General features: G+C 58.2%; 3 protein-coding genes across 20 annotated transcripts in view; 1 reads left to right on the top strand and 2 right to left on the bottom strand.

The window, feature by feature from the left end:
* The window catches only part of EXD3 (exonuclease 3'-5' domain containing 3), a 65438-nt gene extending 59158 nt beyond the window's left edge, over positions 1 to 6280 (bottom strand). For 4 of the 13 annotated variants that reach the window (XR_012124607.1, XM_073220722.1, XM_073220729.1 and 1 more), the window contains exons 1-2: positions 5586 to 6280; positions 4674 to 4830 (exon numbers count right to left, since the gene is read on the bottom strand). Coding sequence is in view for 3 of the 13 variants with exons in the window: in XM_073220722.1 (XP_073076823.1) it covers positions 4674 to 4761 (88 nt within the window). In the remaining 10 variants the exon portion in view is untranslated. Of the gene's footprint in view, positions 1 to 2353; positions 3280 to 4673 lie in introns of all 13 variants that reach the window. The other 9 variants (XM_073220744.1, XM_073220750.1, XM_073220736.1 and 6 more) reach the window with 8 other exon arrangements.
* NOXA1 (NADPH oxidase activator 1) lies at positions 5162 to 15558 on the top strand. The gene is given in 11 exon segments (XM_037007337.2): positions 5162 to 5720; positions 5833 to 6179; positions 8060 to 8142; positions 10425 to 10559; positions 11846 to 11905; positions 14007 to 14046; positions 14218 to 14252; positions 14841 to 14955; positions 15057 to 15171; positions 15269 to 15378; positions 15517 to 15558. Coding segments are annotated over 11 exon segments (1641 nt in total).
* Positions 15398 to 25516, bottom strand: ENTPD8 (ectonucleoside triphosphate diphosphohydrolase 8). 6 transcript variants are annotated; one of them, XM_037007519.2, is made up of 11 exons: positions 20579 to 25512; positions 20295 to 20421; positions 18882 to 19152; positions 18694 to 18811; positions 17935 to 18049; positions 17676 to 17835; positions 17357 to 17587; positions 17006 to 17269; positions 16733 to 16843; positions 16333 to 16467; positions 15398 to 16231 (listed from the first exon to the last, which is right to left on the bottom strand). In XM_037007519.2, exons 3-11 carry the CDS (start codon positions 19005 to 19007, stop codon positions 16040 to 16042), a joined length of 1452 nt encoding a protein of 483 aa, XP_036863414.2. In that variant the 5' UTR covers positions 19008 to 19152; positions 20295 to 20421; positions 20579 to 25512; the 3' UTR covers positions 15398 to 16039. The 6 variants fall into 6 exon arrangements, with proteins under 6 accessions (XP_036863414.2, XP_036863416.1, XP_036863412.2 ...); XM_037007521.2 differs by having other exon boundaries at positions 16733 to 16793; positions 17357 to 17436; positions 17935 to 18085; positions 20579 to 25511; XM_037007517.2 differs by having other exon boundaries at positions 17935 to 18085; positions 20579 to 25510.
* Positions 25517 to 26105: the final 589 nt, after the last annotated feature.

Genomic DNA, 26105 nt, shown 5'->3' with positions numbered 1-26105 from the left:
CTGGCTGGGAACCTACCTGGGAGCCAGCCTGGCCAAGTCAGACCCAGGCAGGTGCAAAACTGAGTAGAGGAAACCTCATTTAAATTGAGTCGGGAGGCCAGCAGGGGGCGCTCTCGTGCACTAGTGCTCATCAGGGCCAGACCTGCCGGGAAGGGACGAGCCTCGCCAGCCCACATGCCTTCTGAGCTCAGCAGGAGGAAGGTCTTCCCTGCCCTGCCACTCAGCCCTGGAGAAACAGTCACCACCCGGAACCCCCACTTCCCTCCAGTGAGTGGGCTTTCCTTCCAACTCCCCCTTTCTCTATAAAGTGACACCGTCCTGAGTTCTCTGGACTTGCCTGGGGTTCTGCCAGTTGGTATGTCCCAGGTTCTAGTTCCTCCTGTTCTGCTAGTAAAATAACCAGCTCTTCTATATGCAAGGTCGACACAGGCCAGGCCCAGCATCTACAGGCTCTTGGGTGCCCCAGGGCTCTGGACGTACCAGACCCAGGCCCACCAGGCTGTCTGCTGGACACACCCACCGAGCCAGCCCCAAGGCCAGAGGGCCTGGGCTCTGAGCACGGGCCCCTCCAGAGCCCCCACAGTCAGGCCCTGAAGCGACCCAGCAGGCCAGATGGGGGAAGGAGGACGCCTCAGCTGGGTCACTCCCGCAGAACCCCCAGGGTCCCACAGAGTCCGCGTGAGGCCCGACCCAGTCCATGAAGCGGGCGGCCTGGGGTAGGTGGCGGCCTGGGGAGCACCAAGCATGTGCTCATGGATGTCTCCCCGGCCCCAGCCCCCTGGCCCCTCGCTGCCAGGGAAGGAAGCACAGTCCAGGGGCTCCGCGGGCTCAGGAGGGGCTAGGCGGCACGCTGCTCAGGTCGGTGGTCCCTCCTCACAGAGGCTCTGGATGCGAGAGGACACAGCCACGGCGCCTGGGACTGCGCCAGTGGCCCAGGGGACACGGCTCACGGCTGGGGGAGGGCAGCTCGGAGCAGATGCTTCAAGACATCTCCCGTCCCAAAGCTGCTTTTCAGATAACCTGGAAAGGCAGAGATTAAAGGACCCTACAAGAAGCCACATTGCTGGCTGAGGGTCAAATGCAGCCACCATGAGGCCTGGGCTTCAGCCTTCTGTCCATCCCAGGAGAATGAGTCTGGGGGCCATCCTGTGGCCTCAGAACACGGTGTTTTCTCCACACTGCAGTGACAGAAGTGGCCTGTTTGGACACCAACTCACACTTTCTTTGCCATTTTGCTTTTTTATTCCAGAAATATGGGGGCACCAGCTTCATGTCCGCTATCCAGGCAGCCCCTGTGCCCTACATCTTGGGGGCAGGTGGGGCTGCACAGCAGGTGGCTGGAGGCTGGAGAGCGTGCATCAGGAGCCCTTCTGGGAGTGTGATTCCTCACCAGGGCCGTCCATGCTTCGGCCGCCCTTGTAACCCACACGACACGCAGCGGGAGTGCAGTGGAACAGTCAGTGCCAGTCCTGGAGTCCCAGAAGCTGTCGCCCCATGGGGAGGCTCTCAAGGCCTGCGCCCTCCTGTGATGCCCGGTCCCCCCACAAGATGGGACGGCCACACTCTGCAGCGCACGGAAAGCGTACACAGGGTAATGACAGCATGAGGCGCCTCAGAACTGCTTTTTCGTATCGATCACATGTAGGAGTGGTAATGTTTGGGGCATACGGAGGTTAAACAGAATATATTGTTCATCTCACCTGTTTGTTTTTCTATTTTTAGTGTGCCTACTAGAATATTCAAAATTACACGTGTGGTTCACACAGCTCTGCCGGACACGCTGGTGCTGGGAAAACCAGCCAAGCAGAGGAAGAGGCCGAGGCGCCTGCTGCTCCCACCTGGGGGCCCGGCAGCAGGAGATGGGGTGGGATGCTCAGACAGCCCGCGCTCCTCACACGGCGCCGGGTTAAGTTCACCCTCCTGTCCCCAAACCCCAAATTCAGGTGGAGATGGGTCGCCAGCCCAGAGCTGTCCAAGACGCCCAGGGACATGGGTGCACAGAATGGATCCCTGCAAACAGGGTCTCTTCGGATAAACAACGACATTAACTTGGAGACTGTTTGAATTGGTTTTCAAACTGAATTAAATATTTACACACATCTCAGTGGGTCTTTTTAGCTTTACTGAGATGTGATGCGCGCGCCACGAACTGTGCTCTTCTACACCGGGTGGCTCACTGGCTCGGTGTGTCCACGTGTGTGCGGCCACTGCCACCACCTGCTTCCAGAGCGTTTTCATCACCCCAGAAAGATTAACCCCGTGCCCACTAGCAGCTACCCCGCATTTCCCAGCTGTTGGCAACCGGGAGTCCACTTTCTGTCTCTCTCGGTATTTGCCTGTTGTGGACACTCACATAAATGGAGTCAGAGGACGTCTGGCCTCCTTCACTCCGCGCTCTTGAGATTCCTCCCCTGTGCAGCAGCCACGGTCCTTAGTACTTTCCAGGGCTGAGTGGCATTCCGTGGCCCGGCGTCAGTGAGCTTTTGCGTCCTTCCCCCCTCTGGCTGCTGTGAGCCTCACAGCCAGGCGTGGTCATGCCTTGGGCACCCACCAGGAGCAGGGCCGCTGGCCGAGCTGTGACTGCAGCTTGCAGGGAGACGCCAGACTGCTCTGCACAGAGGCCCCACGGCGCCCGGGCCCCAAGTTCACACCCTTGCCAGCCGCTGAGGGGGCACACATGCCCACTGCTGGTGTCTGCTTCTCTGCCGTGGCCATGGGAAGCACACGTTGCTGTCTCTGGGCTGGGTGGGGGTGGTTTTCCAGGCACACGCGTGCTGCAGGACATTAAAGCCGGCTGTGTCGGCATCAGTCCTGCACCAAGTTTCTCCCTGCGGCTCAAAGAGGGACCGGCGCCCCCTGAGTCTTGACCTCCGGGGCCTCCCCAGGAGAGGGCTTTTGGGGGACCCTTTAACCCAGGTGCCAGGCTGCACTGGAGCCAGGGGCAGGGGTCCCACCTTAGGGTCTCTGGGGGTTGCGACCAGGCCTAGGCAGGGGCTGCATCATCTCAAGGCTCAACTGGGCTGGGCACCCAGGTCCCAGATAGTGCACTTGCAGGGGTGCGAGGTCACCTGTGCAGGGCTGCACGCTGCCCGCAGGTCCCGCTTGACTCAACTTCCCCAACCTGCTTGTTCTCGGCTGCGCATGGCCTCCTCCAATCTCCTGTTTCCTCTCCTCCGTCTGTAGACTGCATTGCTGCGCTGGCGGTGCGGACACTGCCGACCTCGTTCCCACTGCAAAGCGATCTTTCACTTCTCTCTTGTTCCTCCTTAGGCTTCGCCTCTACTTGGGAACAGACTTTAGCTCAAATACACAAACGTTTTCCTAAACAACACTGAAATTAATGTTTTAGAGCTGAAAGAACCTGTAATTGAAATCTTCCTAAATTTTTAAAAACATTTTGGGATAATTATATTATCTACAACATACACATGCACTTGTAAAAAATAACAGACATCCCATATACCATTCCCCCAGTTTTTGAGATGGTAACATCTTGAACACTGAAATTAAAACTGCAGCCAGAATGCTGACGCTGACTCAGTCCGTCACAGGGGCCTCGGGCTGCCCTTTTATGGGCCCTCAAATCATCGATCTGTTAGTGACCCCAGGCGACCACCAATCTCTCTCTATACAACCTCTCATTTCCAGACCTTTGGAACATTATATAAGTGGGCTCCTAAACTACGTGGCCTTTCCTCACTTAGCAGACCCCACAACACCTGCCATGCGTTCATCCCTTTCACCGGTGAGCCGCCGTCCTTGGTGTGGGTGCAGTCTGTAAACCGCTATCCCACTGAAGCACACCTGGCTGTTCCAGTTTTTGGCTAGTATGAATACAGCTGCAACAAAAATTCCTTGGCACCTTTCTCATTTTTTTATTGCAAAAATAGAAAAGTTGATGAAATAATGGGCACAGTAGACACCCAGATGGTAATTCCAACAGTGGGACAAGCCCAGGGAAGCAAAGGGGGCAGCTGGGGGCAGAGAACACCAAGAGGTCATGTTCTGGGGGCCAGGCACCTAGGGGGGCACGGGCCACACCCAGCGTTACCACTGGGCTCAGCCACAAGGAAGTCAATGGTGACGCAGACAGGCGTTTGAGTGGAGTGATGGCAGGAAAGGCTGTCTGAAGTGACTTAAGAGTGAACAGCATTATGGGGATGCAAAATGGTATGGCTGCTTGGAAAACAGTAAAAAAAAAAGTTGAACAGAGTGACACGTGACCCAGCAGCCCCACCCCCCACCCCCAGGTGTCACCCAAGAGAACTGAAGACACACATCCACCCAAAACTGTACACACGAATGTTCACAACAGCTCTATTCATTGTGACCAAAAAGAGGAAACACCCAGAAACCTGTCAACTGGGGACTGAAAGATCAGCATGGCCCGTGCACCACTCAGCCTTAAAAAGGAGTGAAGCACCCACAGGCGACCAGGGATGGACCTTGGGAACATCATGCTGAGGAAGGAGGCCACCCCAAGGGCACATGTTGTATGGTTGTCTATACAAAACATCCGGGAGTGTCAAGCCCATACACTGGCACCAGGTGAGTGGTGCCAGGGGCTGGGGCGGCGAGGAACTAGGGACGACTGCACGCTACATTTCTGCATTTGACACACACTGACTTGCGCACCTTAAAAGCGAATTCCATGATATGGGGCACCCACCCACCTCTAGGCCGGCATGTTCTCCTGCCGTAGGTAAAGTCCCAGAGACCATCTACGGGAGCTTTTCTGGATTGGGTGCTGTGATGGTCCATTTCAGGTGTCAGCTGGGCTGGGCACGGGACCCAGATAACTGGACAATATTTGGTTATAGTCACATGTCGCTGTGAAAGTACATTTTAGATGAGATTTAACGTTTAGGACGGTAGGCTTGCAGTGAAGTCCGATACCCTCCACCACGCAGGTGGGGCTCATCCTGTCAGTCAAGGTCCCAGAGAAAGGGCAGCTCCCTTCAGCGCGAGGGGCGTCTGCCCGCCTCCAGGTTCTTCCCTGGGCCCGCGGCAGGCGGCCCACCCTGCAGATTCTGGACCTGCCAGCCCCACAATGGCGTCAGCCAACGCCTGGAAAACAGTCTCTCTCCGTACATGCGCCGGTTCTGTCTCCCTGGAGAACCTTGCCTAATACAGGCGCCGAGAAGGCGGCAGCGAAGGAGGCATGGGCCTCGGCGTCAGGCGGGACGCGTGTGAGGCTGCGGGGGGGTGGGGGGGGCAGGGCGCTGACGGGGCCCCGGGCCCAGGGCAGGTCCCGCTCCGCCATCGGGCTCTGGAGGCTCGTTTCCCACGGCGGAGGAGGGCGCCCGGGACGCCCACGGACTCGTGCAGGGGGCCAGGAGGGCCCGGCCGCGCCTCGTCTCTGGGGGCAGCCTGCCTCGGGCGGGTGTTCTCGGGGCCCCCCACGCTGGCCTCGGTCTCCCCCAGGCCTGCCGCCGTGCCTCCCGGCTGTGCCCCTGCTGCCCCCGGGCCTGTGCCCCGCACGCGCTGCCACCCCTCGGCCACAAAGGGGCGCTGCGGAGCCCGCCCAACGCGCAGCCCTTCAGCCCGGCCCCCGTGCGACCCCGTCAGCGCCGGGACTCGCTCACCTGAGCCGGCGGGGTCCGCTCGGAACCTGGACCCGGCCCGGCGTCGGCAGAAGGCCCGGCCTGCTTTCCCGGGCGCACTGAGGCCGAGCCGCCGCGAGAGCTGGGGCGCGACACCGCGCGGAGGCGTCGGCGGAAGTCCGTGGGGGCGGGGCCGCAGCGGGAAAGGGGCGGGGCCAGCCGCGTGTGGGGCGGGGCCTGCTGGGCTTGGGCGGGGCCACGCTGGACCCCCGGACGCTGCGGACAGCAGGAGGCGTGGCGCCCCTGGCGCTCGCGGACACCCCCGCAGGGGCGCCCACCCCTCTGCCCCTGACCCCCGCGAGCCTCAGGGGCCCCCACCTGCCCACGCGGAGCTCCGGCCCCTGCAGCTCCGGCCCTGCGCCCCTCGGCCCCTCGCGCCACCCCAGCGGACCCCTCACGGGATCCCCGCCACCGCCCGCCTCGCTCGGGGACCTGGTGCGCGACTGGCACCGCGGCGCGCAGGCTGTGGCGCGTGGGGACTGGGGCTGCGCCCTGCGCTTCTTCTCGGACATGGGGAGGTGCTTCAACATGGGCTGCGTGCACCTGCTGGCTGGGCACCCGGAGGCCGCACTGCAGGTGAGGCTGCGCTGCGAGGGAGCAGCCAGCCAGGTGCCCCAGATCTGACCGCAGGAAACCCACCCCTGGGGGAGGCAGTTCTCTGGCCCAAGGGGGCCTTACTTACTGTGCGCCGGGTCAGTGACAGGTGCGACAGAGACCTGGCTGAAGGGGTGGACCCAGGGCCTCCGCCCTTCCTTCCGAAGGTACATGGGGTGGGGACACCCGCCCTTCCTCCTGAGGATGTTCCCCAGTCACCTGCCGCAACAGACACCCAAGGCAGGTGGTCCGGGGGGCTGAGTCCGGACTCGGGTGAGAATGCAGGGCTCTCTCACTGCCTCCACTGTGTGGTGACCATGTGCTAGACTCCACAGTCATGGGGAAAGCCTGGGGCAAACGCTGGCTCAGGTGCTGGAGACCTAGGAAACAGGCTTCCGGGTGGACCCAGCTGGGAAGGGGCTTGCCTGCCCCCCAGAGTGCAGGGTTTGGGGCTGGGGCTTCATCAGACACCTGCGGTGAGAGTAGACAAGGTCTAGTTCACGCCCAAACCCCAGATCTGAGGGCTCACCTGTCTCCTGATCTGCTACCCAAAACAGAACCAAGAGCTGGTGTGCACAGGGGCACACTCACACCTGCTCTGCCCAGGGGGCAGCACAGACCCTCTCTTTGCCCTTTAGCCATGTTCCATGGGCACGTGATGCAGAGCCAGCAGCACGGTGCCTTTTGCTCCGGTCTCCAACTTGTCCAGTAGGAAGAACCAGGTTTCTGTAACTGTCCGGGTGACAGTGACAGCTACCTGGAAAACTAGGTAAATGAAAGGAGAATTAGCTATTATAGGGGAATGTATTCAAATCTTGCAAAACTTCACCCCAGGGGAAGCTGGCACAGTGCACAAGGGCTCCCCTGTGTCACTCTGACATCTGCACATAAATCTACAACTCTCAGTAACAATTCCAGTTATAGAATGTTATTAAAGAAAGGGAATCCAGTCGCTGGATGCCAGGCGGTTCAGCAGTGAATCAATCACAGGTGTGAGGGCAGTCAGTTATCACCCACTCATACACTGCTGTTTATCGAGAGGGACTACAGCTGTGGGCAGAGGCATGTGAGTGTTAAGCTATCCCCCACTCTGCTAGGAAGAGAGGGAGCATTTACTGTCCAAAGTCAATAGGTAGTTAAGAGATTGAAGCACAGGCACATTAGTTGGAAATATGCAGGTGTTAAAAACAGATGGATCACTACAATTAGTAAAATTGTCTCTGAGAAGCAGGACAGGGTAAGGAGGGGTGTAGCGGGACTGTGGTCTGTTTGTGGGAACCTCTGTGACCTTTGGTTTGGCTGATGGCAGACAAACATTTCATTGGTATGGAGTGCCCCCCACATCAGTGCCCTTGTGGACCTTCAGCCGCAGGGCACACTCAGCTCGCCCACAAGCCCCCCACGCAGCCAGATTTTTCCGTCACACCCTTCCTGTTGTCTGTTTAGCAGATGGCTGCTGTCTTCATCTGGTTTAAGGACATCATGCTTTACACACACACTGACTTGTTCTTTCTGATTCTAATAGATGAGAACTATGTCATTTTGTATGAACTACCAAAAACAGGATTAAAAAAAAAATCTTGCATAAGTCCCTCCGGAGAGGTAACCATTATACTGTACTGGAGTGTTTCCTCGCTGGGCTCCAAGCCCCTTGGAAGCTTGGACTGGTTTAGGCGGTGAAGGCCCCTGAGGGTGATGCCCTAAGGGCCCCAGGCTGGGGGCAGGAGACCTTCCCCTGCAGGTGGCTGTCACAGGGGCTAATGCAACCCTTGGTCCCATCACTTGTCATCCACCTGGACTGTGTCTGGACAGGGGGGTTAGGGTTACAGACCTTGGTGATCCACAGGCATTTTTGTCCCCAGGCATTTGACCAAGCAGTGACAAAGGACACCTGCATGGCTGTCGGCTTCTTTCAGCAGGGAGTGGCCAACTTCCAGCTGGACAGGTGAGCGCAGAGGTGCCTGTTCCCTCTCTGACGGCCCTTTGTCTCTGCCAGGTCTGTTCCTGCACTCCCACCTCCCCTCTCTCCCCAGTCGTCCCCCTCACTGGCGCCCCTCCAGGGCTGCAGGGCAGTGACACAGTGACCCCTGTCTCTACGCTGCAGTTCACAGACCTTTAGCCGGCACCCCTTTCTGCTCTTCATCCTGTCTGTCTGCAGAGGGAGGGTGTGATCACGTCCATTCTGCTGAGGCGGAACCCGAGGGCAGGGTTGGTGGAGCCGTGCATGCAGGACAGAGGAGCTGGGGGTCCTACTGGTATCTGTGCTGCAGCCCTTTCCCGAGATGGAATCAGGGCCGCAGGACGGCCTGGCCTTCTCCCCCACTGCCTGGCCCTCAGGGACAAGGTCCACAGAATGCCCCACACTGGCAGGCAGGCCCTGGGGGGCACCTCCCCCTCTCACTGGCCCAGGAGCCTGCCTGGGGGAGCTGGGGCTCCAGTGGGGGCCAGGGAGCTCCCAGCAGGTCTCTGCATGGGGAGGCCTTCAGGGCACAAGGGCCTGAGAAGCAGGAGGGAAATGCCCAGGGCACTATGCAGGGCTGGTTGGGAAGAGGGTTCTGGGAGCAGACAGGGGCCCTAGCAGGGGAGCAAAATGCTCAGAGGGCAGAGCTGCATCAGAGCTGGGCACCGCCTGACACCAGGAGCATGGCACCCGGCACAGCCACATCTGTGTATCGACCCCTTGACTCGTCTGTCGGGACTCGAGTGCCGACCATGTGCTGAGACCTGAGTGGTGGCCACCACTATCCCCCAGCGGTGTCCCTGGAGCTGAGGGTGGGGACAAGGCTGGGGCAGGGCTAGGCCCCTTCTGCTGCAGCAGCCGAGGGCCTTCCACCCCAGGCAACCTCGCTGCCCACAGGCTCCAGGAGGCCCTGCCAGACTTCTGCCTGGCCCTGGCACAGCTGAGGGGTAGCCCTGCCACCGACTACATGCAGCTGGGCCTGCCGTTTAAGCTGCAGGCCTGGGAGATGAGCTTGCACTGGGCTCACACGGGGAGCTGGCCTCTGAGAGGCAGGGCCTGCGGGGCCTCTGGGCGCTGCTCCAGGTGAGCACCCCAGCTGTCCTCACCTCTGGCAGGCCCTGAGCTCCTGTCGTCTTGTCGGTGTCACAGGGGCACACTGACGGAAATGCTGCCTGTGGCCAGAGGTGCCCCGCCATCCCCACCGGCCACTCACCTTGAGGGGTTAGGCCACAGAGTGGGTGGGGGACGCCAGGAGTGGAGGAGGGGGGGGGGTCAGAGCCGGTGGGTAGGAGAGGGACAGGAGGGCCTGGGTAGGAGCCCAGCTTGGCTGCGGGCCCCTGGCAGGGGTGTCTCCTCCCAGCTCTGCCCTTGGTCCCCCTCCTGGGCACCGGGGGCAGTGTCGGCCCAGAGGGAGGGGCCCTGGGAGCACGGTACTCCACACTCCTGGAAACACACTGCCTTGGAGGCCTCTGGGAACAACCGGTGTTGCAATAAACAATTCAGGTGGAAAGTCCCTCCAGGTGGGCATCCATAAGCCACCTGGGACCCCAGCCAGTGAACGATGCAGGGCACGGCCCGGGGTGTTGGTGCAGCCGTGGCCCCCACCAGGCCCTGTAATAGGGTCTAGAGGGTGGCCAGCTGGTTCTGGGTGCAGGCCCTGGAGACTTAGGGCTGTGGGGAGGGGCCGGGTGCTCTTCCCACCGACACCAAGCCAGGCTGAAAGAACGTGTGCAGGCCCCACAGTGGTTTAGCAGGTCAGTGGGCAGGGTCGCCTCCCAGGGCACCGTGCAACTTGGCTTCTGTCCCCCAGCATATCCCAGCCTTGACCCAACCCTTGTCCATCAAAACATCCTTTGGCATTGGGGGAGGTGGGGGAGGATGGAGAGGGGTTCCCCACATGGCACCTCGGACCCCTGGAGGCACAGAGAAGAGGGGGCCGCCAGGGGGTCTGGCTGGGTGCAGATGGGTGAGGCAGCCCAGAGGGCACTCCCAGAGATGGGTTACGGGCCTCTGACTGTGAGCCCAGGAGCACAGGGTTGCGGAGCACAGCTGCAAGCAGCAGCATCTGACCCGGTGCTACCCACAGCGCCCGCCGGGCCCTGCATCTTCTGGGCACCCGGAGAAGCCTCAGCTGCTGAGGCTGGAGAGCACAGGGTGGGGCCTAGGCCAGGGGTCGGGGAGGTCAGGCATGGAGCAGGAATGGGGCCCAGCATGGGACTAGAGTGGGGCAGGTCCCAGCCTGTTGCCACCCGCCCCCTCCCTGCCAGGTGCTGTTCAACGTGGCAGCGGTGCAGTGCCAGCTGGGGCTCTGGGCCGAGGCCACCCACAGCCTCTAGGAAGCCATCTCCATGGGGCCAGAAGGGGCCCACAACTGCCTGGATGCTGCCCAGGACCACGTGCCGGTGAGGAGGGCTGGGCTGGCCCCACCGCCTCCAGCTCCTGGGCTGACTCACGGTCTGGGGCTCACGTCTGGACAGGCCCCCAAGAAACTTCTGGAGGGAGGTGGTCTGGGTGCCCAGGGAGGGGGCTGGGTCAAGGCTTCCTGTGGCCTGTGGGAAGTGGGTGGTGGCTCCAGGTGGCCCCTTCTACTCCAAGGCCTGGGGACTCCTGGTCAACCGCTCAGGCTGCACTGGCGGGTCCCCCTCCAGAAGCAGGCCCCACTGCAGCTCCGGCAGGTCCCCAGGGGTGAGGTCTTCCGGCCCCACAGGCAGCACCTGGCGCCTGTGGACTTGGCCGAGGTAACGGGGGACTTCTGGCTTCTCGGGTGCCAGGTCCTTGGGGCCAGGAGCACAGGCAGCCGGGGAGGGGCGGGGCGGCCCACATGTTGCTCACAGGGACACGAGGGGTCTGGCCAGGCCGTCGTCAGGGCCTTGGTGGGTGGAGAGTGGGCGCAGGCTGCCCTCAAACCGCACGTGTGCCTGGGTTCCTGGGCTGGGGCAGGGTTTCCCAGCGGGGCTCGCAGATCTGGGTTCCTGAAACGAGCAAGCAGACCCGCCAGAAGCCAGCTGCAGGGGAGGCGGGCTCGTACCCTCTTACAGGCACCCCTGCTGCCCTGCCTGACCCCACCTCAGCTGCGGCCCCCGGCCTCCCTGTCTCTGTGTCTCTGCCTCAGAGAATGAACTCCCAGAGAGGGCCAAGGTGGGGTGGCCTGGGCCATATCATGCCCGCCCTGGGGTGCCCGGGCCAGGCAGCAACACCTGACCACGGAACACAGGGGAGGAGCTCACCCCAGACTCAGCGGCGGGGGGCAGAAAACTCCCAAGAAGTTACTCTGATTTCAGGCTGGCGGCCCTTGGGCCCCAGCACCCCCAAGGTCACTAAGGGCCAGCATGCTGTTGGCAGTGGGTGCAGCTGCCAGTGAGGGTGCAGGTCACAGACACCACCGTCTCTGCCGGTGCAGGCCGGGCAGGGTGGAGGAGGCCCTGAACTGCATTTATCCAATTTAGGGCTCAACTGTCATAGCACAGGCCTGTTTCTAAGAAATAGAGATTTAAAAAATCGTACTAAACCTAAAATTATCAGTACAGGTACTTTGTCAGTGGTCCAGCAGCCTTGGCCCAGATGTGGACAGCCCCCACCCAGCAGATGGGAGATGGGGTGCAGGACAAGCAGTGAGGGCTGGCGCAGCAGGGCCCCTGGGGTGCGGCTGGGTGCCCCCAACCCGGCATTCCCTGCTGTCTGCCCTCAGGTGGTGGCCTCTGCTGTCCCTGATGACCAGTACGAGGGGGCCCGACCTCAGCAGTCCCAGGTGGGTGGGTGGCCTTCCAGGCGGCCAGACTTCCCGTCTGGCATATCGCAGGCCACAGCCCTCTAGACCTTTTACAGTTAAAGAAGGAAAATGCCACAGATGCCCTGAACCCTCCAGGGCCCCCAACATTCCTCTGACCTGAGGTTGGGGGTGGCTGTCTCACCCACTTGAAAGTCTGTAAACATCATGCCATCTTGCTTGGGGGGAGCGGTGCCGTGCCCACCTGCCCATCAGGGGGACTGAGCAAGACTGTCACCCTGTGCCCACAGGTTCAGGATGCAGACGGCAAGGACAGGCCCAGTGCTGCCCCTCGGTGGGAAGGGGCTGGTTTACCTCTGTATGCCTGCTTCTCCCTGGGGTGAGGGCCTGTCATACCCCTGAGGCCACAGTCCTGTGTGGACCCAGGGTGGCCACTCCCCGCCAGGGCTAGCACTGTCACACCCCCTTTCCAGACTGAAACTGTGCTCTCCCAGCCCTCCCCACACCCCCATTTGTTCTGAGCCCATCCCGCTCAAAGGGAAAGGGGCCTTTGCCTGCCCCCCATAGAGCCCCCACTTAGGCCTCGGGGGTAGCAGAGGGGGAGCTGAGACCTCAGGCCATCCTGACTCCAGGCAGCCTGGAGGGTCCCAGGAAGGGTGCAGATGGGGTTGTGGGCTGACACAGCAGTGCCCTCGCAGCCGGGCCTGGGCCTCAGGAATGGGGCTGTCCCGCCAGGCGTGGGGTGGGAGGCCGCTCAAGGCCGCACAGGGTGTGGGGACACAGAGCAAGCCGCAAACCCCGGGCCCTGCTCTGCGCCGCCCCCCGTCCCCACTCAGGCCTTCTCTTAGGGCCCCTTCACAAAAGCCCTCTGCCCACTGTGAGCCAGTCACCTATGGTGAGCAGGTATGTGAGCCTGGCCCCCGGTGAGGTGGGCAAGGGCCACAGTGCTTGGAGGCACCCCACCCCAACCTGAGCGTGGGGACCGGCATCCACAGCTGGGACAGAGCTTCGGCTTTCTCCGCCAGGCTGGGGACATGGCCTGAGCCGGCCACAGGGACCAGTGGGATGGGGGCTACACTGATGCCCACCAGGGCACAGGCAGGAGCCTGGGGGGCCTCACGCACCCTGGATCCCGTGAGGCCCGGCCCACAGCCTGTGCATCGCTGGGGTCCTGCCCTTCAGCCTAGCCCCCATCTCCCCCACCTTCCTACCTGGACACAGGGCTTCCCACTGACCCCGTGCTGGGGTGGGGCCAAAGGGAGAGACATTGGCTTCTCCTGGGCAGGAGGGGTGGGCTAACCACAGCCCAAAGCCCACTCCAGGAGTTGGGGATCCCCCTGCACAGAAAAGGTGGCTGTTAACATCAAATTTATGGAAGGACTTAAACAATAGAGGGGTTTTCTCTTTTCCTTTCGCCGACGTTAACGCACGTAACAGATGGCGCCTTAACGGCAACTCTTCCCGTGACCGCGCCTGTGCGCGATCACATCCCCACGAGTGGCTGCACCTGCACTCACTCCACATACGGGGTTTTAAGCTCTTCACCTTCCTGGCCTGATTGTTTTAGGCAGCTGGTAAATCTGGTGAAATCTAAATGCTTCATTTACAAACTAGGTTGAAACTTCAGGAACCCCCGCATTGAAATCAGGGTCTGAGTGAGCCAGCCAGTGCGGCCTGGATCTCGGGGCGCCTCGAGTGCACCCGCTGTGTCAGTGCCCAACTTGGGGATGAAGTCCAGCTGGCCCCTGGCCCTGGCCCTCGGCCTCCCCGGGTCACAGGGACCACCCAGCTGGAGCCGGCCCAGGCGGGCCGGGGAACGTCGGGTCCTCTGGTGCGGAGCAGCCTGCCTGGGCCTCCAGGCCTGCAGGGACCTGGTTCATGTCCTGACCTCACCCCTAACCGGGCTGCGCTTCCGGCTCGCACCTGCCAGACCAGCTCAGAGGCCACACCCCTCCCCACCGGCTCTGCTGGGACAGCATCCAGGCACCTCCCCTGACAAGCCCTTGACGGAGGACATCTGCCCCACCCCAGGCCCCTGTCCCCTGCCTGCCCAGGCCTTCTCCCACCCCTGCTCCTGCCCCTGCCCCCAGGCCCCACCCCAGGCCTTGGCTCTCTCTTGCAGATACTCAGCATGGAACAAATCGCCAGACAGGTCCCTCCAGGTAGGGGCATCCTGGACACAATGTAGATGGGAGCCAGCAGACACCTCGGGAGCTGGGAGCGGCCGCTCTGTCCCCCGAGGAGGCGTCCCGTGGGCATGTGGTTCTGACAGCCTCTCTACCCCGTTGTTCTGACTAGAGGCCACCTGGGTCTTGCTCTGTCTCCTTCTGCAGGGCTGCTGGCAGCTGAGGACCCCGTGGGGGCTGGGGTGAGAGGCGCAGTCCCTCATGTCACCCTCACTCCTCAGGCCCTGTCCCTCTGAATGGCTGTGGGGACCCCAGCTGTTGAAGTCTTGCAAGCCCTGAGGACACCAGCCCCTTCCCACCCTCTCAGCCCCTGCCTTCATCCCCCCAGCTGGAGCCCACCCCAGCCAGGCCCTGGGCACACAAACTTGAGGCTTTGAGACCAACCACTACCTTTTTGCCTGGCCCCAGGGAGTGGCTTCAGGGGGGCCCGAGTCCTTAGTGCCCATCACAGTGCAGTGTACCTTCACCCTGGCCCTGAAGGCCCAGAGAGGAGCTGACCTGTCCAGCCTGCGGGCTCTGCTGAGCCCGGCCCTGGCTCCCCAGGCCCAGTGTGGGCAGCTCAGGTGGGCCAGAAAGCCACCCACCCGCTGAGCCGGGTTTTGGAGGTGGGCTCTGAGCCGGGCCCCTCTCAGCCCCAAGCCCAGAGTGGGAGCCCCAGGGCAGCAGCTGGAAGAGGCTGGCACATCAGAGGTCAGGCCCTCCCTGCAGGTCCTCACCCTGGTGCAGGTGGTCAGCTCCCTCACTTCCTGCTCTGAGCAGTCTCTCTGCAGTTACAGAGACCCTGGTGACAATGGACGCTGGGTGCCCCTCTCTGGGGAGGAGCCACTGCAGAGGGCCTGGTGGGACTCGGCAGCTGAACCCGAGGGGCTGTGGCTACCGTGTTGGGTGAGACTCGGGCGAGCACGGGCAAGGGTCAGGGTGGCTGTGGAGGTGGCCTGGGACCTTCCCCCAGGGCCCGGCCATCTGCAGCCCTGATCCTGTTGCAGGGAGTGGCCGGCCGGCCTGTCCTCTACCAGGTGGTGGCCCAGCACAGCTATTCAGCCTAGGAGCCCGAGGACCTGGCCTTGAGGCGGGGGGACATCGTGGACGTCCTATGTGAAGGTAGAGCAGGCAGCTGCCCTCTCCCCATTGCCTGCCGGGGCACAGGGGGCTTCTGTGGGTGGGCGACGCCCTGAGGAACCCTGGCCTCCCCCTGCAGTGGACCAGGCATGGCTGGAGGGCCACCTGGACAGCCACGTCGGCATTTTCCCCAAGTGCTCCGTGGTCCCAGCCAGCCAGCGTGTGTGAGGAGCCCCCACCTGGGGCCCGGTGAGATCGGCCCTTAGTCTCATGGCAAGGAATGTTTTAATAAAGCCACCTGTCCCCACCATGCTGTGCTGCACATTCGGGGCTTGGCTGTGGAGAGGGCCTGACAGGCTTCTGTGGGTGTGGGCTGTGGCCACCCAGGAGAGGCATGCAGAGCCTGGACACTGCCCCTCAGGCCCATGACACCAGGGACCCAGGCAGAGGCCGACTCCTGGCTTCCCCGCGAGGCCAGGCCCCACTGCCAGCCCCTCCCGGGCAGCCAGCCCCCGCCTGCTCCAGCGGTCACTCTATCCCAGGCTCGTCCTGGCCCCAGGGCCCACTGGAACTGCAGGCCACACAGCCACGGAACAGAATGCTACAGGGGTCCTGTGGCCTGGTATTTGCGCAGAAAGGCACCCAATGTCCTGGGAAGTATGGGGGAGAGGGTGACCCAGCAGTGCTGGGATGGGGAGGCTGTGGTTGGGGGCAGGGGGTGCACAGCAAACCTCCATGGCCAGAAGGACCCTGAGGGCAGAGCAGGGCATCTGACTGTGGGGCCAGAGCCCCCAGGACAAGGAGGCCCCACGGAAGTCAGGGCCTCAGGAAGGCCGGGGCTCAGGCTGGGATGGCCACCCTGGCTGTGGGAGCTGGTCCTCGGCCTTCTCACATCAGGTGGCAGCCTGGCTTAGTCCTGGGGCCAGAAGAGCTGGACCGCAGCAGCCCCGAGAATGGCCACAAGGGTCAGCACCACAAAGACGATGCCAGCCACCCAGACCCCGTAGCTTTCTGCCCGCCACAGGGCAGGCGCCTCCGCCGGGATCATGTTGGTCAAGTTCAGCATGTAGCCTAGCGTCCAGCCAATGTCGGTGCCCCCAGCCTGCAGACACATGGGCAGGTCACGGCTACAGGCAGCTGCCCCAGAGCCCCCAGCCCACCCTTGCCCTGGGACTGATGGCTGGAGCCCTGGGAGGTGGTCACCTGTTTGCGGAACTCAAGGCCAGGCCAGGTCTCCTCACTGAACCCAAAGCCCTCGAGCAGAAGCGTGAGGATGTACAGGCCGGAGGCACAGTAGTCGCGGAGCCAGTGGTCCTGCCCTGGGAAGCTTGCCTCCACCTGGGTCCCCAGAGGTGAGAGTGGGTGAGGCCCTGCCCCTTGGCTCTCCGAAAGCTGGCCCCACCCCGGGGCGCGACTCTAGATCTCCTTCCTGGAGCAGGATGCCCATGGGGCTGTCCACCCCCCTCGGCTCTCCTGGGGCCTCACTAGCCACCCTGCCCGGGATGGGGTCCTGCCAAGTCCCTGCTCGGTGAAGTCTGCGCCTGCGGCCCAGGTAGGCAGGGGAGGCCCAGTGTCGGGGGGGGGGGTGCCCTGGCCCACCCACCAGCTTCCATGGTCTCTGGCAGAACTCCCAGATTGTGGCGTTGACGGCGGCCAGCGGTTGCCTGGAGGTGAGGTTCAGGAAGTGGAAAGTGTAGTAGAAATTGGAGAAGGCCTGGGGGCAGGGAGGGGAGATGGATGTGCCTGCCTGGGCGTGATGCCCTAGTGGGCCCGGGTTAGCAGGAGGCGCCAGGATGCACCAGGGCAAGTCCCCACCCCACTGGGGGCCCACCTGGGATCAGGCCCTGAGACCCTGGGGCGGGCAGGGAGCACTTACGTAGAACCGGCCCTGCACAGGGGGCTGGTAGACCCCATTGAAGGCGCAGTGTCCTCGGCCCGCACAGCTGGAGAAGTTGAAGAGGCGCCTAAGGGCCGCAACACAGGCCCAAGGGTTCCCTGTCCCTTCCACAGTGAGGTTCCTGGTGAGGTCTGGGGAGGCTGCGATGTGGACACAGGGCGACTCGTACAGGGGGGCCGGGGCCAGGGAGCCCCGATAGCCGCTGTGGTAGCACGGGTGACGGATGACGGGGGCCCGGCTGCTCTGCAGGGAGAAAGGGAGGCCACCCTGAGCACCCTGGTGCCGCGGGGCCACCCCGTGGCCTCCCTCCGCCCCCGAGGCCCAGCTGACCTGCACCAGCCCAGCCAGGAGCCTGCCCAGCACCTGGTCTCGCCCAAAGCAGAGGTAGCTGTGGGTGTAGACGCTGTGCTCTGTGCCATAGAGGCGGAAGGTGGCCTGGGTGCTCTTGTCCAGTATGGGGCCTCCAGGCACAAAGGTGATCTGGGTGGAGGCCCCACCCATGTCCAGGGCGCCCACTGGCGTCCCCTCCTGAGGCTGGACCCATTCTCCAGAGAAGGAATACTGACCACAGGGGGGAACTGAGTCCTGGGCCCAGCCACCCTGACCCGCAGCCCTGGCCCCCGCCCCCATTCCGGGCCGCCCTTGGCACCTTCACCAGCATGCCCAGGACGTAGTTGATGGTGATCCAACCCAAGGCACCTTCATCCTGTCCAGCCAGGAGCTCAGCGCCCCGGAAGTCCACGGGAGACTGGCCCAGGACCCGGCTGACCGCCGCAAAGATGTCCTCCGCCTGAGAGCTGTTCTTACGGCTGGGCAGGGGACCGGGATGCAAGCTGGCTGGAGCCCATGCCCCCTGCACGTGCAGCTGCTCTCCACTGACATGTGCAGGCCCTGCGCTGACCCCTCACCTGAGCAGCCTCATGCCAGCTGTGGCCCCCAGGAACATGGGCGTTTCTGGGCGCCGGGCCTCTGGGATCAGTGCCAATGCCTCCTCCAGGCAGCCCTGCAGGCTTTCACCGGCCTCTATAGGGTTGGAGGTATAGGAGGAGATTCCAGGCCCTGAAACATACATAACACCCCAGGATGTGGTCCAGCGCCTGAAGGTTAGCCGAGCTGCAAGGACCCCTCAGAAGATGCATCCACATCCCAACGCCTGGCAGCTGCATGTGACTTATTTGGGAAAAGGGTCTTTGCAGATGTGATAGTAAGAATCTTAAGCTGCGACCATCCTGGTGGTGGTCATTCCCTGGGTGAGCCCTATGTCCAGTAGTCACCCTTCTGAGGGAGAGGGGAGGGAGACTCGAGACCCACAGGAAGGGGGCTCGGGGAGTCAGAGGGAGAGGGTGGGGTGGCGTGCCACGGACCCAGGGATGCCTGGAGCCGCAGGAGCCAGGAGAGGCAGGAAGGATGGGGCATGGCCTGAGGGCTATGCCAGTTCTCTGCAGGCTCAGGTGGTGCACCTCCAGAGCCCTGTGACTAGCTGTGCCACTGTAGGCAACTCCCTGAACCTCTCTGCGCTCCTTTTCCTTTAGGTTGATTTGTTGAGGGATGGGAATGCAGCTGCCACCTGGCTCAGCTTGTGCCGCCTCCCAAACCTTCCCCCCGCTGGGAATCCAATACTGACAGTTCCCCATACATGTCCACTTTCGATGGAACTGCCCACTGACCTTTCACCTGGCAGGCCGAGGCCTGGCTGACCACGCCTGTGTTATTCTCCTTGTCTGCTGGCCACCGATACACAAAGACAGATGTGTGGGAGGACCCGGCGTCAAACACGATCCCAAACTGGGAGTGACAGCAGGTCAGTGGGTGAGGGCGGGCACAGCCCTCCCACTGCCCAGAGCCCAGAGCGCACCTTGGAGTCTGCGGGCAGGAGGATGTCAGTGGCCTCCACCAGGAAGAGGATGAGTGTGGTGAGGCCTGAGGCCACTGCAGCACCCAGCAGGCCGGTCAGGATGCGCTCCTTGCAGGTCAGCCCCATGGTGCTGGCAGGGCTGGCCCTGGGGCGGGTGGGCAGCAGCGGGCACCCTCCACTTGCTGCAGACGCTGCTGCCCTGGAGAGCCACTGCGACCTCCCTGGGGCTCAGACAGTGCCCCTTGGCCAGAGCAGGGGCCACAGGAGTGGGCTGCCCAGGGTGCATGGGCGTCAGAGGGGCCCTGTCTGCTGACACAGCGCTCGCAGGGGGAGCCCCTTCTAATGCCACAGGAGGGACTGGGGCAGCTACTACCCCCATGATGCTATCTGGGCAGCCCCTCTCCCTACCCTCCCAGGACCCCTGCTTTCTCCCCAGCCTCCCCATAGGAGGAGGAGGCCCAGCCGTGCAGGGGCACTCCAGACGGAGCTCGGGGCACCAAGGGCCCCCTCTCCCACCCACCTGCCCCCTGTCGGCAGCCCCTACACCAGGCCTCTCCTAGGGCAGGGTTTTCTCGGTGAGCCGTGGGGTTGGTCCTGAGCCAGGTGGCACAGGTGACCGCCTGGGCTCCGTGTGTAACCCTGTGAATGAGGTTAGCTGGGTCCTGGGAAGCACGTTTTCTTGATTAAAGAAACTTGAGGCCAGAAGTTCTTAACAAAAACATCTGGTTTCTATTTGAAAACCTGACCTTGGGTTTCTCTAATCAGATTTTGAAACTTTTTACTTGGTCCCATAGGCCCTCAGCAGCCCACCGGGGCTGACCCAAGAATGCTGTTTGCACAAGGCCACGGTGCCCAGCCCAGTGGCACGGCCCCTGCAGGCCCTCTCCTGGCCCCAGGGGTCCTGAGCCAGGCCCTGCACGCTGGTCATCGGGAGCCGCAGCCCCGCTGGCAACACTGCTCGGTGGGAGCGGCTCTCAGAAGCCTCCAGCGGGTTTGGGTCATCCTGCGTTTCCCGCAATAAGGCAAACATTGCCAACGACTCATCCAGACTGAGCGAGGCAGAGGGGTGTGCGCTGCCCTTGCCTGGCTCCTGGCCCTATGGACGGGACAGGCCGGTTGGATCCCATTTTAAGCAGGGAAGACAGAGGCTCAGCGAGGATAGGTGACCTGCTTGACCTGCGGTCAGGCCACAGGCCCAGCCAGTGTCCCCAGCCAGCTCCCAGACCACAGGCTACATCAAAAACAGGTGATAGGCAGAGGCCAAGGACACCAGGAACCCCCTCCAGGGAACAAGGCAACCTGAGACCCTCCCAGCCTGACTCCCAGTGATCCAGCGAAGAGGTTGGGTGCACCCCTGTCTCAGAATAGTCCCTTCAGGACTGGTCAGCCCCCAGACCAGGACAGACCCCGTACCTGGGCTGGTGGACGAGCAGCTGCAGCAGGTGGAAGCCAGACTGTTGCCCCTCAGGCACTGCCGGGTGCCGTCCCGCCTCGTTACCGCCCACCTGGACCTGGGCCCTCAGCCAGGGAGGTGACCGACCTGGGAGCAGGTGTGCTTTGGGCTGGTGCCACCCACCTCCAGTTCACAGGCCAGCCAGCGGAGACTCAGCGCGGCTGGGCCAGGGCTCCCCAAGGGCTGCGCCCACCCAGGGTCATCCCCTCCACTTGCTGCCCATAGTTGCCCCCAGCTCACCCACCCTCTTTGGTGACCTGCCCAGGTGGCCCCAGCCCCTCCCTGGAGGCTGCTCAGACTTTGTCCTCTGACCCCACCCTCCCCCAGCTGGAAGCTGGGGTGGGTGCCAGGGCTCAGACTAAGGGCTGGTCAGCATCAGGTGACCAGAGAGCGCCTGAGGCTAGGAGCTCAGACAGAGCGACACCGGGAGGCCCTGCCAGCCTGCAGTCCAGTCTGACCGGAGGCGGGAGGAGCCTCTCTTGGCTGTTGCCTGGTTGTTTTTAAGCACACAGTGAAATTGCCCCGTTTTTGTGCACGTGTCTAGGTTCTCGTGAGCACCCTTGCATTCAGAACCAGGCAGCACCCCCTCCCAGGCCCTCTGTGGTCATGCCCTGCCCCGGCTGTCCTCCTACAGGGATGGGCTAAGCCTGGCTCCTTCCCCTCAGGGAGGCGGAGGCCTGGTGGTCCTTCCTCTGTGCTTACCTGGAGGCCAGCTGGGTGGATGGGCGGCAATTGCTTATGGCTCCCCTGCAGGAGGGACCTGCAGAGTCCCCCTGGGGCTGTGAATGTGGCTGTGGACATTCGTGCACAAGTCTGCGTGGACCTGGGCTCACATTTCTCACCGAAAGACAGGCTGCTGGGCTGTGTGGCTGAAACTGCCAACTGTTTTCTAGAGTGAGAGCTTCAGCCTTTGTATCCTTCCCATCGTTTGATGTCACCTTAAGTTGTAGCAATCTGACAGGTGTGAAGTGAAGGCTCCCTGAAGTTGATCTGCACCGATGGCCTATGTCAGACACTTTTGTATGTCCTCATTTGCATACAGACACCCTCTCTGCTGAGGTGTCCTGTCCTTTGCCCCTTTTAAAACTGGATTGTTTGACTTCTTCCTGTTTAGGGAATTCCTTGTACCTTCTAGAGCCAGTCCTTTGTCACATGGGCGCGGTTTGCAATGTCTTCTCCGAGGTTTAGCTTGTCTTTTTGTTGTCTTAACGGTGTATCTCACAGAGCAAAACTTTAAATTCTTGATGAAATCTGATTTATCGGCTTGCTTTTTGGGATGGTGCTGTTCACGCATTACTAAGAACTTTGTGCCTAGCCCCAGGTCACGAAAATTTCTTTCTCCTAAAAGTGTCACAGCTTCATGATGTACACTTAGACCTATGCTCTTTGTAGCCAGGGTTCACTTCCTTGGTGTGTGGATGACCGACAGCGCAGTTTGTTGAAGAGCCCACCTTTTTCTGTGAGTTCCTCTGCACTTTTGTGTGAATGGCCTCGTCTGTGTGGGTCTAGTTCTGCGCCCTCTCCTGGGTCTATTAGCCTGACTGTCGTGAAAGCCACAGCCACACAGTAGGTCTCAGGGCTGCACAGTGTGAGTCCCCCAGCTTCACTCCTCTTCTCAGAACTGTATAGTCAGCCCCTCTAAACCTAAAAAATTCCTCCTGAAAATTTTATTGGCATTATGTTAAATCTGTGATCACACTGGGGAGAATTGGTATCTTTACTATTTTGAGTCTTCCAATCCATGAACACAATTTCTCTTCTCCATTTGTTTAGGATTTAGGTTTTTAAAAATTTTTCTTTCATCAGCATTTTCTAATCATCAGGATAATAATCAGTATATGTGGGTTTTTAAATTCAATTTAGTTAAACTGAAAAAAACAGAACAGTTCACCTATTCCACCCATTCCCTATCCCCTCTGTCTTGGAACAACCAATCTATTCTCTGTACCTATGAGCTTGGTGTCAGTGCTTTTGTTTTTTAGATTCCACATGTAAATGAAATCACATGGTATTTGTCTTTCTTTGTCTGACTTATTTCACTGAGCATAATACCCTCTAGCTCCATCCATGTTGTTGCAAATGGGAGGATTTCTTTTCTTTTTATGGCCAAATAGTATTCCATTGTGTATATGTACCACATCTTCTTTATCCATTCATCTACTGATGGACACCTAGGTCGGTTGCATATCTTGGCTATTGCAAATAGTGTGGTGATAAACATAGGGGTGCATCTGTCTTTTTTAATCAGGGACCTTGTTTTCTCCAGGTGAATTCCTAGGAGTGGAGTTACTGGATAAAGTGGTATTTCTATTTTTAATGTTTTTGAGAAACCTCCATATTGCTTTACACAATGGTTGCACCAATTTACATTCTCATTGACAGGGTAGGAGGGTTCCCCTTTTTCCTCATCCTCACCAGCATTTGTTGTTTCTTGTCTTTTGGATCCATCCTAACTGCTGTGAGGTGATATCTCATTGCGGTTTTAATTTGCATTTCCCTGATAATTAGTGATGTGGAGCATCTTTTCATGTGCCTTTTGCCATCCAGATTTCTTCTTTGGAGAAGTGTCTGTTCAGCTCCTCCTCCCATTTCTTAAGCTGGTTATTTGTTTTTTGGGTGCTGAGGCATATGAGTTCTTTATATATTTTTGATGCTAACCCCTTATCAGATGAGTCATTTATGAATATATTCTCCCATACTGTAGGATGTCTTTTTGTTCTACTGATGGTGTCCTTTGCTGTAGAGAAGCTTTTCAGCTTGATACAGTCCCACTTGTTCATTTTTGCTTTTGTTTCCCTTGCCCGGGGAGATAAGTTCATGAAGAAGTTGCTCATGTTTATGTCCAAGAGATTTTTGCCTATATTTTTTCCTAAGAGTTTTAGGGTTTCATGACTTACATTCAGGTCTTTGATCTATTTGGAGTTTCCTTTTGTGTATGGGGTTAGACAGTGATCCAGGTTCATTCTCTTACATGTAGCTGTCCAGTTCTGCCAACACCAGCTGTTGAAGAGGCTGTCGCTCATGCTTATTTTCAAGAGATTTTTGGCTGTGTTTTCTTCTATGAGTTTTATGGTTTCATGACTCCATTCAGATCTTTGATTCATTTCACGTTTACTTTTGTCTAGTTTCATTCTCTCGCATGTAGCTGTCCAGTTTTGCCAGCACCAGCTGTTGAAGAGGCTGTCATTTCCCCATTGTATGTCCATGGCTCCTTTATCATGTATTAATTGGCCATATATGCTTGGGTTTATATCTAGGCTCTCTAGTCTGTTCCATTGATCTGTGGCTGTGTTCTTGTGTCAGTACCAAATTGTCTTGATTACTGTGGCTTTATAGTAGAGCTTGAAGTTGGGGAGCACAATCCCCCCAGCTTTATTCTTCCTCTTCAGCATTGCTTTGGCTATTCAAGGTCTTTTGTGGTTCCATATGAATTTTAGAACTATTTGCTCTAGTTCATTGAAGAATGCTGTAGTTATTTTGACAGGGATTGCATTGAATCTGTAGATTGCTTTAGGCAGGATGGCCATTTTGACAATATTAATTCTTCCTAGCCATGAGCACGGGGTGTGTTTCCATTTATTGGTGTCCTCTTTCTCTTATGAGTGTCTTGTAGTTTTAGAGCAAAGGTCTTTCACCTCTTTGGTTAGGTTTATTCCTACGTATTTTATTCTTTTTGATGCAATTGTAAATGGAGTTATTTTCCTGATTTATTTTTCTGCTAGTTTGTGTTAGTATATAGAAATACAGCAGATTTCTGTGTATTAATTTTATATCCTGTACCTTTGCTGAATTCAGTCATTAGTTCTAGTAGTTTTGAGGTGGATTCTTTAGGGATTTTTATGTACACTATCATGTCATCTGCAAACAGTGACAGTTTGACTTCTTCCTTATCAATCTGGATGCCTCTTGTCTGATTACCATGGCCAGGACCTCCAGAACTATGTTGAATAAAAGTGGGGAGAGTGGGCATTCTTGTCTTACTCCCAATCTTACGGGAAAAGCTTTCAGGTTTTCACTGTTAAGTATGATGTTGGCTGTGGGTTTGTCATATGTGGCCTTTATTATGTTGAGGTACTTGCTCTCTATACCCATTTTTTAAAGAGTTTTTATCATGAATGGATGTTGAATTTTGTCAAATGCTTTTTCAGCATCTATTGAGATTATCATATGATTTTTGTCCTTCTTTTTGTTGATGTGGTGGATGATGTTGATGGATTTTTCAATATTGTACCATTCTTGCATCCCTGGAATAAATCCCACTTGGTCATGATGGGTGATCTTTTTGATGTATTTTGGATAATAGCCCCTGATCTTATATATGATTTGAAAAAATTTTCTCCTATTCAGTAAGCGGCCTTTTCATCTTGTTGACAGCATCCTTCGTTGCGCAGAAGGCCTTTAGTTTGATGTCATCCCACCTCTTGAGTTTTTATTTTGTTGCTTTTGCTTTGGTGTCAGATTTAAAAATTATTGTCAAGACCGGTGTCAGGGAGCTTACCATCTACATTTCCTTCTAAGAGTTCTACGGTTTCAGGTTTTATGTTCAAATCTATTCCATTTTGGGTTAATTTTTGTGTATGGTGTAAGATAATGATCCAGTTTCATTCTTTTGAAGGTGCTGTCCAATTTTACTAACACCATCTGTTGAAGAGACTGTCTTTTCTGAGCTTTATATGCATGGTTCCTTTGTCATGAAGTAATTGACCATATATGCATGGATTTATTTCTGAGCTCTCTATTCTGTTCCAATTATCTATGTGTCAATTTTTAATTACCATATTGTTTCAGTTACCGTAGCTTTGTGATATAGTTTGAAATCGGGGAGTGTGATGCCTCCTGCTTCGTACTTCTTTCTCAAGATTACTTTGGCTAGTCGAATTCTTTTGGTTCCATACAAATTTTGGAATTGTTTCTCCAAATTTCTGTGAAAAATACCATTGGAATTTTTATAGGAATTGCATTGAATATGTATATTGCTTTGGGTAGTATGGACATTTTTTTATTAAGGTATCATTGATAGACACTCTTATGAAGGTTTCACAAGCAAAACAATGTGGTTCTTACATTCACCCTTATTATCGAGTCCCCCCCATACCTCACTGCAGTCACTGTCTGTGTAGTGAGATGCCACAGAGTCCCTACTTGTCTTCTCTGAGCTACACTGTCTTCCCCGTGACCCCACACACACCATGTGCACCAATCACGATACCCCCAATCCCCTTCTCCCTCCCTCCCCACCCGTCCTCCCCTCCCCTCCCCTTTGCTAACCACTAGTCCCTTCTTGGAGTCTGTGAGTCTGCTGCTGTTTTGTTCCTTCAGTTTTGCTTCGTTGTTGTTATACTCCACAAATGAGGGAAACCATTTGGTACTTGTCTTTCTCCGCCTGGCTTATTTCACTGAGCGTAATACCCTCTAGCTCCATCCATGTTGTTGTAAACGGTAGGATTTGTTTTCTTCTTATGGCTGAGTAATATTCCATTGTGTATATGTACCACATCTTCTTTATCCATCCATCTACTGATGGGCACTTAGGTTGCTTCCATATCTTGGCTATTGTAAATAGTGCTGTGATAAACATAGGGGTGCATCTGTCTTTTTGAATCAGAGAAGTTATTTTCTTTGGGTAAATTCCTAGGAGTGGAATTCCCAGGTCAAATGGTATTTCTGTTTTTAGTTTTCTGAGGAACCTACATATTGCTCTCCACAATGGTTGAACTAGCTTACATTCCCACCAGCAGTGTAGGAGGGTTCCCCTTAGTATGGATATTTTT

Source organism: Manis javanica, chromosome 2, assembly GCF_040802235.1.
Source record: "Manis javanica isolate MJ-LG chromosome 2, MJ_LKY, whole genome shotgun sequence".
In the NCBI taxonomy this organism is placed as follows: Eukaryota; Metazoa; Chordata; class Mammalia; order Pholidota; family Manidae; genus Manis; species Manis javanica.
Note: the sequence above shows the minus strand (reverse complement) of the source record. Positions and strands in the feature narration are given on the sequence as shown.

Coding starts and splice junctions, on each gene's coding strand:
- ENTPD8 (XM_037007517.2), bottom strand. CDS start 19,007: ATGGGGCTGACCTGCAAGGAGCGCATCCTGACCGGCCTGCTGGGTGCT. Junction 16,468..16,732: donor GCCAGAGACCATGGAAGCTG/GTGGGTGGGCCA, acceptor CTGGGGACCCAG/GTGGAGGCAAGCTTCCCAGG. Junction 16,232..16,332: donor GCCTTGAGTTCCGCAAACAG/GTGACCACCTCC, acceptor ATGTGTCTGCAG/GCTGGGGGCACCGACATTGG.